Below are 15,439 nucleotides of genomic sequence, written 5' to 3' on the forward strand. Positions count from 1 at the left end.
AAAGAAAAGAAAAAAAAATAATTTCTCCAAGGAAGGAGATATACTTAAATATGGGAGACAGGTTACATTCAAACCTATTGCAAAATTATCCTTAGACAATACTTTTTCAGAATTAAATGTGGATTATAATTGGAAGTGAAACTTTGTTTTGAATTGGTAGCCTTTTTTCATAAGGTGATACCTTCAAATGGAACTTTCAGCAAAATAATTTTATGATTTACATTGAAGCCAACAACTTCCTCACAGGTTTTCTTGCTTCTAATCTTGCCACTAAAGGAAAAGTTTCTGACTGCTACTACTAGGGAGGCAGCTCCTAGGGAGACGCTGGGTCATTACTCTGGATGTCCCAGTGTGGCTCAAGGTCCTTGTGAAGCATTATCTTATGTAAATGTCGCCACAACCTTTCAAACTTGCCTGTTTCGTAAAGGAGAGAAACCTAAGGCACAGAAAACTTCGGCAGCTTGCCGAAAGCCACGCAGCAAGTAAAAGGCAGAGCTTGGTGCTACAGCAAAGACTGGTAAGAGCCCTAAAGGGAAGGTGAACCTTAAGAAACAAGAATCTGCAGGTTTGTGGAGTCAGGCCAGACTTCACCATGTGAAGATTCTCCCTCAGATGCTCACTTTGGTATATCTGGATGCTATTTCATTCAGGGATTTGGCAAGTTTTGTTATTTGACTTCTTAAAATCCTTTAATAAAAACCAAACAAATTAGCTAACTGGTAGACTATCTCCAAGATTACAGTATAAACTCACAGCCCCACAAAACCCGCTGTTTACTCTGAGGGTGTGCACACAACATAACAGTGGTGTTGACAGGGCCTCTTTTTGAAAAGGCAATCTTCCAAGCGTTCCCGTAAGGGAGCACACAGGTTTACATAAAATCAGGTTGTGCTGAGTGAAAGAAACTTGACACAAAATACATATATCATACTGTAGGATTCTATTTATATAAAATTTCAGAAAAGGCAAACGTATAGTGATAAATCAGTGGTTGCCAGGTTCGAGGTGGAGGAAGGTGACTGACTGCCAAGGGCCGTGAGGGAAGTTTCTGGAACCTTGAAAATGTTTATTCTTTGTCATGATTGTGGTTCGTTACATGACTGTGTACATTTGTCAAATGTCATCAAACTGCACAATTAAATTTCATGAATTCTATCATAACTGTACCTCAATAAGACTACCAAAAATAAAGAGATTTTTAAAAAATAGTTGAGGGTCAGTCAAGTAAGTACTGCTTGTGGGGAAGAGAAAAAATCACAAGTCCAAATTTATGGGTAATCAGGTAACAGAACCTCCAATTTTGTCTTGTCATCTGTATAACAATAGCATCTTTCATGGCTGTATTATTTCTCCACTCATTTAAACCTGGGCTGTTGCAATACCGCTTTGAAATGACAGGCAAGTGTGAATGCCTCACTCCGAGTGGAATATAAAGGGAAAAGCAATGTGGCACAGCAGAAAGTCACTGACCTTTGACTCTGCAGCCACAAAATCTAGCCTCAGTTCTCGTGCCCATTACTTGTTTCCTTGAGTTAATGCCACTCAGCCCAAAGAGTCAAAAGCTTACTGTTTGCTTTATGTTGCAGAGATCTTCAGTTTTCTCATCTGTGAAATCGGAGGGTTACTCTAAATCCCTAATGTCCATCTCTTCAATTATTTACTAATTTAGCAAACATTTCTGAGGACCCACTTATTGGGCACTTAAAGAAGTGAGTATGAAACGGCCCTGCCCTAGAAGACTTTGCAGTCTAGGAAGGTGATTCATGATGCGACTTCTGAGCCTCTGCCTGGCTCTGTGGTTCTCTGTACATTTTCACCTTGGGAGCTGGCCAGCACGCTGTGAGAAAGGCAAAGCCACAGGGACAGCCAGCATCAACCTGCAGATGACTGAGTGAGCCGAGTCCGCGACTGACAGATCCTGAGTGATGACCACCTTGTTGGTCCCAACCAAAACCAAATATGAGAGATAAGAAAATGCTCAGTGTTGTAAAGCAGCGAGTTTTGGAGAGATTTCCCAGCCACAGATAAGCACAACGTCCCCTTAGGGCATCTTTGAGGACAGCTATTCACCGGCCATCCATCTCTGGAATCTGGATTCATTGTTCCACTCGCAAATACACACTGGCCACCGTATTTGCACCATAGAACAAGGGGACTTGCCTAAATGAAGAGGAACAATGACTGAGCTCTTTAGAACCAGAAGTTGGCTTTTACAACCTTGCCTGCTGACCGAAACAACAGCACTTCAACAACAACCAGGCAGACCTCCTCCTTGATGTGTTCCTTAAAGTGTTTCTGTTACTCTGACTTCCGTCCACGAGGAAGTTTTCCTTGACCTTAATAAGAGCTCTGTGCAGGCCGCCGCCTCTACTGATTTCCACCTAGAAGGACTGCTGGGGGCAAGGATCCACAGAGCCCGGCAGGAACCTGGCAGCGTGCTGGCCCTGTCTCCCCCCCCTCCCCCGTCACACCCCCGCCCCCGCTGGCTATCGCGGCCTCCGGACTGTGGCCAGGACCCGCAAGGACAGCCTCCCCGGGGACAGCGTCTCGGACAGGGAAAGTCCCGAGATGAACGGCCGAGCCCTGGCCCAGCACCCTTGGGACCCGCGGGGCCCGCTCACCTCTGGGCGACTACGCTTCTGCAGCAAGTGCTCCAGGTAGAGGTCGGAGAGCGCAGTGCGCATGCTGCTCCCACTCTCGCCTTCGCTCGCCTTGAGCGTCATCTCGCAAGAGCTGGGACACGGAAACACAAGACCCGGCAACGCTGGGAATGCGAGGGCCCGGAGCCTGCGGGACTGCAGAGACTGCGGGAGACGCGGTGCGGCTGGGCCAGTCACCGCCCCGCAGGAGGTGCGCCCGGCGGGGAGGGCTGAGCTCCGCCCACGCTCCGCCCCTGGAACACTCCCACGCCCCGGACTCCGCGGCGCCCTGCGCTAGGAGAAGCGGCCCTTAAAGGGCCTGAGGAAGTCCTAGCTGTAGTCAAGGTGGCTGCGTGACCTGAATCCCAGAAGGATAAGAACGGGGAGGGGGCCCCCAGCTTCTGGCTGGTTGAGCACACTACTCACGCCCCGTTGGGCCTGAGCCGCCTGGGTGCCAGGTTCGTGGGGGTTGCAGGGAAGCAACAAGGGAAGTGGAGCTTGAAGAATGTAGGACGTTGGTGAACTCTACGCTCTTCCCATAAATTGATGCGGGCACACCATGACCAGTGCACTCTTCGACATCTGGACATTGCGAAAATGCCTTTAAGGCTCCTGTGCTGCTGCGCCCTGTCATTTACAATGAAACATCTCATTGCCTTCAAAACCAAACTGTTTTTACTTAGGGCAGATATCCTGCTGTAAATGCCACAAAATTTTTCGGGCTCAGTGAAAGCAAAGGGAGCAGACATTCCCTGGGAACCCCAGAGGAGGATTTCTTAGCATCCTAACGCCTTGGAGGCATTCAAACACCAGTCACAGTGATGGAAGGCTTTCTGAACAAAACAAACCTTTAATGGACTTCTAGAGCTCTTAGTCCCCTACCTCAAGTTACTACCCTCACAGTATTACATAAAATACTACCAAAAGCTTTCTGGGAAGGAGGAGCTCATAGCTAAGAGGAGAAAATCCAAGGGAAACAGTTTAGAGCTTCATGGCCCACTTTTCTCTACTAAGAGGCTGAACTCATGTGAATGAGTTCCCTTCCCCAAGATCACCCTAAATGAATGAGACAGAGAGACAGAGAGAGAGAGACGTGGGGTTGGGGGGGTTGAAATTAATAAAGACTGTGATATTGGTGCACGGATAGACTAATTAAGCAATGGCATAGAATTGAGAACCCAGAAACGCACCCATGCAAGTATAGAAGTAGCATGTTACATAAGTAAACAGGGACATTTTATTAACTGATGCTGGAAAATGTTTACTTACATTGGAAAAGATGAAATTGGAACCCTACTTCATGTGATACGTAAAATAATAATAATCTATTCCACACGGATTAAGGAATTAAATGTCTAAAACCTACCCTTAAAGCTCTTGACAGGAAACAAAGGCAAGTAACTTTTACACTTTGTGATAAAGATTTCTAAACAATGTAGACAAACCATTGACTATAGAATGGAATAGTGGTAATTCTGACTTTAAGAGGTTTAATTTATGAAGACACCATAAAGAATAAGAAAGACACCCATTCAATTGTCAAAAATTTAAAGTCTAAGAGTATCAAGTGTTGGAGAGGATGTGAATCCATACAATTTCTTGAATTCCCTTATTCTTACAGTTGAACATACATCTACCCTCTGAGCCACCAATTCTACTCCTACAGGGAACAACTAGGAGTAGAATATCCCCAGTTTGGTCTGTAACCTTCCAGGTCTCCCTCTGTGCATCTGCAAAATATTCAGGACCAGAGTTGCCTTGTTTGTCCAGGTACGAAAACCGTAGTATGCATGGTCTTGGTCCAATTTATGCCCCTTCCATATTTTCTCAGCCTTATCTACTTCCCAGGCCCTCAGGCACTCGATCAGTGGAAATCCCTGACTGCCACTGCCTTTATCACATCTCCTGATATTTCTAAAGTGAGGGCCGGGTTCTGAAATGGCCTCTACTGCACTCACTGCAGCAGGAGCTTCCGCACTCAAGCTCATTCTGACTGGATCCATGGAGGTTCTGATGACTCCTACCACTTTTGGACTCAGGACTGAACTGTGGTGTGTGGGATCTGGTCTTCTTACTGAGTACCATGACCCAGGTAACACAACTCAGAGGTGTGAGGAAACTAACAAACACCCAATAGGGTGAACTTTGACCATTGACAGAAATAAGACAAACACCTGTAGAAAGATCAGCTCCTTTCCTCAACCATTTCAAGATGCTGTGATTCTATACAACTTGTCTAGAAGCATTCAAGAAGACTGTGAAACAAGCTGTGTTTTCTTGAGTAACACTGGTGAATTCAGTAGCACACCAAAGTATATTTTATTTCCATCCTTGATTGTGCCCTTCACTAAAGCTTTAGCACACATGTTTTGCTCCAGGCTTTGTTTTTTAGTGAACATAGGCTAAGAAAACAAGTATCAGAAATGGGGTGGCTTTAGAAAACAGATCCTCAGAATAGGACTTTTGCTATACAAATACATGGACATTAAATAATCTGTTCTTGAATGATCTTTGGGTCAACAATGAAATCAAGATGGAAATTAAAAATTTCTTTGAGCTGAATGACAATAGTGACAGAACCTATCAAAACCTCTGGGATACAGCAAAAAAAAAAAAAAAAAAAAGGTGCTAAGAGGAAGGTTCACAGCATTAAATGCCTACATCAAAAAGTCTGAAATAGCACAATTAGATAAGGTCACATTACCTGACTTCAAACTATACTGCAAGGCTATAGTTACCAAAACAGCATGGTACTGGTATAAAAATCGGCATGTAGACCAATGGAACAAAATAGTGGGCCCAGAAATGAAGCCAAATACAAATGGGGAAAGTATACCCTGTTCAACAAATGGTACTGAGATCATTGGCAAGCTACATGTAGACAATTGAAACTGGACCCTCATCCCTCAGTTTGTACAAAAATCAACTCCAGATGGATCTAAGATTCAAATCTAACACCTGAAACCATAAAAATTCTAGGAGATGACATTGGTAAAACTCTTCTAGACATTGGCTTAGGCAAAGAGTTCATGACCAAGAACCCAAAAGGAAATGCAACAAAAATAAATAGATGGGACCTGATTGATTAAACTGAAAAGCCTCTGCACAGCAAAAGAAACAATCAGCAGAGTAAACAGGCAACCAACAGAATGAGAGAAAATATTTGCAAACTATACATTTGATGACAAAGGACTGATGTCCAGAATTTACAAGGAACTCAAACAAATTGGCAAGGAAAAAAATAATCCCATCAAAAAGTGGGCAAAGGACATGAATAGACAATTCTCAAAAGAAAATATACAAGCGGCTAATAAACATATGAAAAACTGCTCAACGTCACTAATTATGATGGAAATGCAATTAAAACCACAATGAGATACCACCTTACTCCTACAAGAATGGCCATAATAAAAAAATAAAAAAGAATAGATATTGGTGTGAATGTGGTGAAAAGAGAACACTTTTACACTGCTGGTGGGAATGTAAATTAGTACAACCACTGTGGAAAACAGTACTCAGATTCCTTAAAGAACTAGAAGTAGACTACCATTTGATACCACTGCTAGGTATCTACCCAGAGGAAAAGAAGTCATTATATGACAAAGACACTTACACACACGTTTATAGCAGCACAATTCACAACTGCAAAGATATGGAAGCAGTCTAAATGCCCATCAACCAACAAGTGGATAAAGAAAATGTGGTATATATATACACCATGGAATACTACTCAGCCATAAAATGGAACAAAATAATGGCAACTCACAGATGGAGTTGGGAGACCATTAGTGAAGTAACTCAGAAATGGAAAACCAAATATCATATGTTCTCACTTATAAGTGGGAGCTAAGCTATGAGGATAAAAGGCATAAGAATTATACAATGGACTTTGGGGACTCTGGAGAAAGGGTGGGAGGGGGATGAGGGACAAAAGACTACACATTGGGTACAGTGTACACTGCTGAGGTGACGGGGGCACCAAAATCTCAGCAATCACCGCTGAATAACTTATCCACGTAACCTAAAAAACCACCTCTGCTCCAAAAATTTTGAAATAGAAAACTAAAAATATTTTTTCAATAACTCTTTAAAATAAATAATATAAAGTACCAACAGAATAGATTTATAAACAAGCAATATAAAAAATGAGAAATAGGAATATAAATAAAAGTATAAGAAAAAGATATGGCAAGTTATTCAACCACACTGGTAGTTCGAAATACAGGTTTAAGTAATGCAAAAAAGAAAAAAAAAAAAGGCAATTTCTGGCACCATGGCAGACCAGGTACCTGGATGACTGTGTTGCTGAAAACAGCTACAAATGCTGTTAAAATACATTAACACATTCTTGGATGTAGTCATGACCAAAGGAAGTCACATGACTAAGTGCACAGTCAAGGAGTGAGAAAGTATTCTCTGCCTACCATGAGGCTGGGGCAAGGATGTGCACTTAGAATTCTATTACAGTAGTCAAGAATTAGACTACTAGCTTTTTTTTTTTAAGTGTTCATTGAATATAGTTACTGTGTATTTCACATACTTTCATTTAGTCTATGACAATTTTATGAAACAAGTACTTTTTTAAAAAATTGAGATAACAGTTGCATACTGTGAAATTCATCCATTTAAAGATTCTTAGAGTGAACAATTCAGTGTTTTTTTGTATATTCACAGAGTTGTGCAACCATCAGTACTATCTAATTGGTCTTAGTGTATTTGGGCTGCCATAACAAAATACCACAAACTGGATAACTTATAAACAACAGACATTTATTGCTCACAGTTCTAGAGGCTGGAAGTGCAAGATTAAGATGCCAGCAGATTTTCTGTCTGCGGAGGGCCTGTTTTTCATAGATGGTGCCTTCTTGCTGAATTTTCATGTGGTGCCTCAGAGGCTGGGTGGTCATACAGCTTGTCTTTGTCAACATTCTCATGCCTTTTTATGGTCAGCCAGCTCCAGTTCAAGGTGGTCATTGTTCAAAATCTGGTTTTGCTCCTTGGAATTTATTGCTCCTTGGAATTTATTGCTTCTTGGAATTTATTGCAACTATCTGCTTTTCTCAGTTCCTAGAACTGCCTTTAGGTACAGCAGTTCAGTTCGAAGCTCATGAGTGGAAAGTTATAACTTTTCACAATATATATAAAGAAATGATATTGTACTCTACCTCACACCATACAAAAAATCAATTCCAAGTAGCTGAAGGAGTTAAATATATCTGGCTGTGTGCGGTGGCTCATGCCTGTAAGTGCAGCACTTTGACAGGCTGAGGTGGGCGGATCACGAGGTCAGGAGTTGGAGACAAGCCTGACCAATGTGGTGAAAACTCGCTCTACTAAAAATACAAAAATTAGCTGGGCGTGGTGGTGCACACCTGTAATCCCAGCTACTGAGGAGGCTGAGGCAGGAAAATTGCTTAAACCCGGGAGGCAGAAGTTGCAGTGAGCCGAGATTGCACCACTGCACTCCAGCCTGGGCAACAGAGCAATACTCCGTCTCGAAAGAAAAAAAAAAAAAAAAAAAAGAGAGTTAAATATAAAAGGCAATATAAAAGTTTTGTCTTCCAAAACTTTTGGAAAACAATATAGGATAATTCCTTTGGGACTTTGGGGTAGAAAAAGATTTCTTAAACAAACAGATGCTAAAAATACTAACAGAGGAAAATGATTGCCAACTTTGACGATATTAAAATAAGTGCATTCATTCAACAAAATACATTACATGGAGAGTGAAAATACAATCCTTAAACTGGAAGAAAGCATTTTCCACATAGGTAGACTACAAAACATTAGTATATAAGGTATATAAAGAATTCCTATTGATCAATGAAGAATAAGCTAAACTACTAATTAGAAAAATGGGCAAAAATCCATTAACAGAATTTTCGTAGACGATAAAGACAAGTGTTCTATAAACACATAGAAAAACGTCTTCAATCGGCTGGGCGCGGTGGCTCATGCCTGCAGTCTCAGCACTTTGGGAAGCCGAAGCAGGTGGATCACCTGAGGTCAGAAGTTCAAGACCAGCCTGGCCAACATGCTGAAACCCTGTCTTTAAAAAAAAAAAACAAAAACAGAAAGAAAAAAAAGGAAAAAAAGTCTTCAATCTCATCAGTTATCAGGGAAATATAAATTAAGAAAACAATGGGACATAATTTCTCATTCACCAGATTGACAAACAATTAAAAGCCTGATGGCATTGCATGTTATCAAGGATATGAGATAATGGCAACATTCACATACTGCTGTAGGATACATAAAATGGAACATTTGCTTACCCTTTGACCCAGCTATTCAATCACAGGGTATATTTCCCACAGAAACTTGAGCATGTGTACTGTGAGACATGTGCAAGCATATATATGGAACCTTTACTTAGAATAGAAAAAAAAAACGCAGAGGCAATACAAATATCCTTCTGCAGTTGATAGTCTAAATGAGAGAGTTATCTTCATACTGTGGGACATTATGCACAATGAGTGCAACTACAAGCATTGACATGGAAGAATCTCAAAACATTACATAAGTGAAGGAGGAAATAACAGAATACATCTGTATAGCTTAGTTTTTATAAAATCTAAAAACGGGAAACGTTATGTGTTAGCTGACAGGATAAGGGTTGCTTTGGGGGTTAGGAGGGGCTGGTGACATGGAGTGGGAGGGGAGGAGGAATTTATTATCTTTGTGGTAATTCTTTGAGCTATGTACTTATGATCTGCATTCTTTCCTGTATGTATATTTCAAAAATAAATTTCAGAATTCTGGAGCACGAAGCAGAGGGACAGTTCAAGAACTTTTTAAAATACAGGCAAAATTAAATAATATATTGCCAAACATAATTAGCAAAAAGTGTAAAGAAAACCAAGGAAATAATATTAGGGACAGAGGAAGGAGGGCTCTGAGCCTGGAATGTAAATTGGTACAAACATTGTGTGGAACAATATAAAAACCTTAATATGGTCATAGTCTATAACCCAGCAATTCCACATTCAGTAATTTGTAGTAAGGAACAACTTGGACAAGAGTATAAAAACTATAAACTATGTGTAAAGTTACTCAACAAATTGCTGTGTGAGTAGCAGGGTTCCAAATGCCTGTAACACCAAAACTCAGGTGTTCACAGAAAGTACAACTCTTCTGTTTTATGATAACTTATTGACTTCCCTCCTAAGTTCCTACCTGTTAGTTAGTGAAAAAGAATGTAAGTAAATATCAATCTGATTTAAAGTTTACTGTAAATTCATGAACAGTCTTTGCAGGTAGTCTCTGTTAAGAATGATAGTCTTTTTCTAACATCTGGATATGTGAGACAAAGGGAGCGTGGCTCACATACTATGGGGAAATTGGTTCCCCCATATCAGCTTGTAAATGTGACCTGGCACCAACTGGTGTCCACAGGGATATCTCTTGTTCACCAGTCTTTCTCCCTGTTGGTCTCTAATGCAGCCCATCATATTTTGGTTTGAGCAATGCTCTCAGTAGCTCCCAACTGGCAGCAGTACCTTAAGCTTCTGTCAGGTCCTCCACCTAACAACTCACCACTCCTAGTCTTTTAAAAAAAAGTTTTCCCCTCCAATTTTATTGAGGTGTAATTGACAAACTTTTATATATTTAAAGTACACATTGTGATGATTGACATGTATGTATATTGTGAAATGATCATCATGATGAAGTTAGTTAACACATGCATCACCTCACATAGTTACTATATTTTTGTGAAAAGAACAGTTAAGATCTGTTCTCACCATATTCCATGCAAATGGTAACCCAAAGAGAGCAGGGGTGGCTATATTTATGACTTTCAGTTGAAATCTGTCACAAGAGATAAAGAATGTCTTTATATAATGATAAAGGGGTTGTAAACCCTAAATATTTGAGATAGGTCTCAGTCAGTTTCGAGAATTTATTTTGCCAAGGTTAAGGACACACCCATGACACAGTCTCAGAAGGTCCTTATGACATGTCCAAAGGTGGTTAGGGCACAGCTTGGTTTTATACATTTTAGGGAGACATGAGACATCAATCAATATATGTAAGATGAACACTGGTTTCTGGGACAACTAAATAGAGGAGGGAGCTTCCAGGTCATAGGTAGAGAAGAGAAAAATGGTTGCATTCTTTTGAGTTTCTGATTAGCCTTTCACTGAATATACAATTTACAGGAATAGTCAATTATGCCTTAGTCTGGCTTAGTGGAACAATAGGGCAGAAGAAACAATCATATCATGTGAGTAGAGGAATTTCCTTGTGGGCAAATTGTGAGGTATGTAGCTTTTTTTTTCCCCAAATCTTTATAGCTATCTTATTTAGGAATAGAATGGGAGGCAGGTTTGCTCAATGCAGTTCCCAGGCTCTTGCTCTGCCACCCAGGCTGGAGTGCAGTGGTGCGATCTCGGCTCACTACAGCCTCTGCCTCCCGGGTTCAAGCAATTCTCCCACCTCAGCCTCCTGGGTAGCTGGGATCACAGGGGCACACCACCACAGCCGGCTAATTTTTGCATTTTTAGTCAAGACAAGGTTTTACCATGTTGGCCAGGCTGCTCTCAAACTCCTGACCTCAGGTGATCCACCCACCTTGGCCTCCCGAAGTGCTTGGATTACAGGCGTGAGCCACTGCACCCAGCCAATAATTTTTAATAATATTACCTATATTACATTTATAATACTGAATAAATAGAAACACCTTAAATAATTATTATATGGGGAGGTGGTTAAATGACTCATGTCATATCCACTACATTTAAAAAAATCTCATGTTTAAATTAGTTTGGGAAATACTATATATTATATTCTCTTGTGGAGGTTAATATTAGCCTGTTAAAAGTTCCTGGAAGTCCTGGAGCAAAGAAATTTAAATTTGTTTAATCCAGCATTTCCCAAACATAACTGACCATAGAGCCCTCACTGTTTCGTGACTTTTATTAAAACAGAAGTGTTGGTTCACAGAACAGAATTTGGAAAACTGGTAATACATACATAGAAAAAACATTGAAGGGAGGTACATCAAGATGTTAATGGTGTTTATTTGTAGGTGCTAGAATTATGAGTACTCTTCTTCTCTCTGTATTTCTCAATTTTTTTGCAATGAATATATAATAATTTTATAACCAAAATAGTAATAAGGCTATTTGCATTTTTAAATTGCAACTTTTGAAGGAGAAAATGAAGGCAAAGATAATTTAAGTTGGAAGACAATTTAATTTTAACTGAAGATACTTCCTCATTTTAAGCAGACAGCAAATGCCCCACTCTTTTGGAGTCCAACAGGAGAGACCACACTTGCCCTACTGAATCTTCTAGTTCTTCACTGGACTGGGTCAACTACAAGAATGCTGGGAAAGGAAGATAAAATGGTGAATGCTCTCCTGGTCTGCACAGAGTTACTATGTAATTATGTCACCCTTTTAAAGATTGGATTTTAGACCACTTTTTCTCTGAATATGAATCAAATAATTCCATACAAACAAAATACTTAGATGATTTGGAAAAAGCATAACAAGTATGTGTTTCCAGTACAGTGGGGCTTGGAGGTAGTGGTAGAAGTATGGTCAGGTAGTTTTTCTTCTTTCGTTTTTAAAGTATCTTTTAAAAAATGAACTGATCAAACAATACAGTTCATTGTAGAAAGATCAGAAAGTGCAATTAGATGAGAAAAAAACAGTTAACAACAGCACCACCAATAATAATAAAACAACCTATTCACTACCACAAGGAGATAACCAGTGTCTAATACTTCGGTTAGGTTCTTAGAGGCTTCCCCCCATACAATTAGTTTTTAATAAGAAATTAGACTATATATCTTGTGTTATAATATGCTTTTTCCACTCAATGATATTTCATGAATGTGTTTCTGCGTAATTATCCTTAGTACTCATTGTATGAATGTGCAGTGCTTTCTTTAGCCAGCCCCAGACTGATGGACATTTAAGTTTTCATTTTTTCACTATTGTAAACCATACTAAAAATTCCTTGTACACATATTTTTGTGGACTTGTTAGAGCATGTCAGTCCTCCTGATTGCCACCTTTGCTTCTGGAATGCTGGGAGCTTAGCCAAGCTTCCATGTGCCTCGGGTAATAAGCAGCTAGCTTAAACCTTCATTACAGCTGCAGCTAGTGGTATATACAGGCGAGTATGGAGGAGGAAGAATGATGCGCAGAGACGCTGTTTGCAATCCTCACTGTGAAATGCCCTTAATTAAAAATCAGCAAGTATTACTGAGAGTCTACTATGTACTCAGTACCAAGTCCCAATTTTTCCTGGTACTTGATGTGTCCTTCTTTTGTTTTGGTATATCTTATCTGCCCTGTTGTATTTCTGCATATAGCTTTCATTATATTATTATTATCATTATTGTAGAGATGAGGTCTCGCTATGTTGCCCAGGCTGGTCTCAAACTCCTGGCCTTAAGCAATCCTCTCACCTCAGCCTTTCAAGCTGCTGGGATCACAGGCATGTGCCACCATGCCCGACCTTAGCTATTATTTTATAGATATGATTTTTTATCAAGTGTTTTGAATTTATGGCAACATGTTAGAGGTATGTTACATGGTAGATGTCTCCTGCATCCACCCATTTCAATAGGGCAGATAAGATATACCAAAACAAAAGATAAAAATTAGATGGAAAATCCCAAGAAAAACATAAAAGACAAAAAGTAGAACTATCACCGAAATGAGGTGATATGTTACACGGTTTTTATCTGCTCTAACATATTTTTCTAGTGAGCATTCCTCATCTGCTATTTTTTCCTTATGTGTTTCTTGTCTTTTCCATACAACAACTCTGTATATATCTGGTGCTGGTTCCTGTTGAATGAGATACACTCATTGGACCAGTTATTTACAGGAGATTTGCACAAGACACCAGGGTATACTTGAGACTAACAAATTATCTTCATGACACTGAGGTATGTGTGAGCTCTTGTAGCCTTTACTTCTTTCCAGCCCATTGAGAGCAGCAGCTGTAGGTCTGAGCATAAAGAAGTTTCAGACTTTACCTTCTTGTCTTGAAAATATGGCTTGCCTGTATGTGTATTCATTCAAATTTATCTGTTAGGCTTCTACTTGGTGCCCAGTTGGGTCCAGAAATGTTTCTTTCACTAGTTAGCTTGCTTGTTCCCAGCAAGGGCTTATTGGTCATTCTCTTCAGGTTAAGCCATGTACTTCAAAGAAGAAGGAATTATTTTGTTGGCATGTTACTCGCTTTCTCTTCACAGAAGTCCCTCTGAATGTGCATGGCTAACCAAAGGCAGATTTTTATTTTTTTTGAGATGGAGCCTTGCTCTGTCACCAGGCTACAGTGCAGTGGCATGATCTTGGCTCACTGCAACCTCCGTCTCCCAGGTTCAAGCGATTCCCCTGCTTCGGCCTCATGAGTAGCTGGGACCACAGGCGCATGCTACCACACCCAGCTAATCTTTCGTATTTTAGTAGAGGTGGGGTTTCACCATGGCCAGTATGGTCTCCATCTCCTGACCTCATGATCCGCCCACGTCGGCCTCCCAAAGTGCTGGGATTACAGGCATGAGCCACCACGCCCGGCCGTCAGATGCTTTTGATGTAGCTGACCTGCTGACCACAGTTTGAGTAACAATGACTTCAAAGATGTGGAACCAGACATATCTTGATTTGAGTTCCAGCTTCCTTGGTTGGTTGGAAGGTATACTAGTCAGGGTAATATTCAGCTGCTATAACAAACAATCCTCAGATCTTAGTAGCACAAAATAAAATTGATCCTTCACTCATGCTTCATTCTGATGTAGGTTAAGATCTCCTCCATGAGGAGATCCCAGCTCCTTCCATCATGTGGCTTCACCATCTTAAGAGTCCTTCAGTTGAAGCCATGCATATGTGCAAGAGAGAGGCAGCATGGACATTTGTGCAAGACATTTTTTGGCTAGGCCTGGAAATGTCACACATACTTTTGTCTCGGTACTGTGGTCCCAGCCTAGTTGAAAGGAAGGTTGGGAATATAATGTTACTCTGTGCTTGAGAAGAAGGAACAGGATTGGTGAACATATAGCCAGTCTCTGTTACAGTCTCTGTCTTTCTGATCACCGAGCATCTGTTTCACTTTTCCTTTCACATATAGAACAGAGCCACCCTGTCATGCATGTGGAAATATTTCACCCAGATTTCCCCTTGAGAAAGGCCTTATTTCTCTAGATGCCGAGAGTGTTGTCAGCAGAGAGCCTCTATCTGTTAGTTCATTCAGAGTCGGCCTCAGCTGCAGAGAGCTTCCACGTACTTTCTGGGGCAGCCCACATCTAGTGAATGATTGAGGTGGGTTTAGAGAGGTCGAGCCATTTCAGGCCAATGTAGGACAACTCTGATGGGGCCGACTGAGGCTTTGTTGGGCCTGCAAGGCAGTTTTATTTCTCCCTTCCACCCCCTATTTTCCACTGGCGTTGATCATTAATAATACTCTGAATGCCAAATTCCTGTCTCCCTGTCTACTTTAAGAACACCTGACTTGGGGCAAACCCTTTCCTCAGGACTAAATCCCATTCATCTCAGTGTCCAGCTCGAAGTCTGGAGTATCTGGGTGATGCTTAGTTCTCTCAATTCTGGGGGTGGCTCTGGTTGGTTAAGTGACCTATGAACTAAAATGACCTATCTATTCCTGATCTCCACACCCCAGAACAATGATGAAACAGGAAACATTCCCATTGGAAAGAGGAAGAATGAGAGACACACAGCGGTGTCGATTAGGCCCAAATCCTGATTTTGAAGGGTAGCTCTGTAGTCCACGGTCCACTCTCTGGGAGGCTCTTTGGATCCATTATTCTCTATGGCTGCATC

General features: G+C 40.9%; 1 protein-coding gene across 3 annotated transcripts in view; it reads right to left on the bottom strand.

Annotated features, from left to right (window-relative positions):
• MPP1 (membrane palmitoylated protein 1) overlaps positions 1–2,888 on the bottom strand; it is a 30,322-nt gene extending 27,434 nt beyond the window's left edge. For all 3 annotated transcript variants that reach the window (XM_032265184.1, XM_032265183.1, XM_032265182.1), the window contains exon 1: positions 2,622–2,888. In XM_032265184.1, the coding sequence (XP_032121075.1) occupies positions 2,622–2,723 (102 nt within the window). In that variant the 5' untranslated portion in view covers positions 2,724–2,888. The remainder of the gene's footprint in view (positions 1–2,621) is intronic.
• Between the last annotated feature and the right edge of the window lie 12,551 nt (positions 2,889–15,439).

Source organism: Sapajus apella, unplaced genomic scaffold (genome assembly GCF_009761245.1).
Source record: "Sapajus apella isolate SASKATOON/1434 unplaced genomic scaffold, GSC_monkey_1.0 scaffold149, whole genome shotgun sequence".
In the NCBI taxonomy this organism is placed as follows: domain Eukaryota; kingdom Metazoa; phylum Chordata; class Mammalia; order Primates; family Cebidae; genus Sapajus; species Sapajus apella.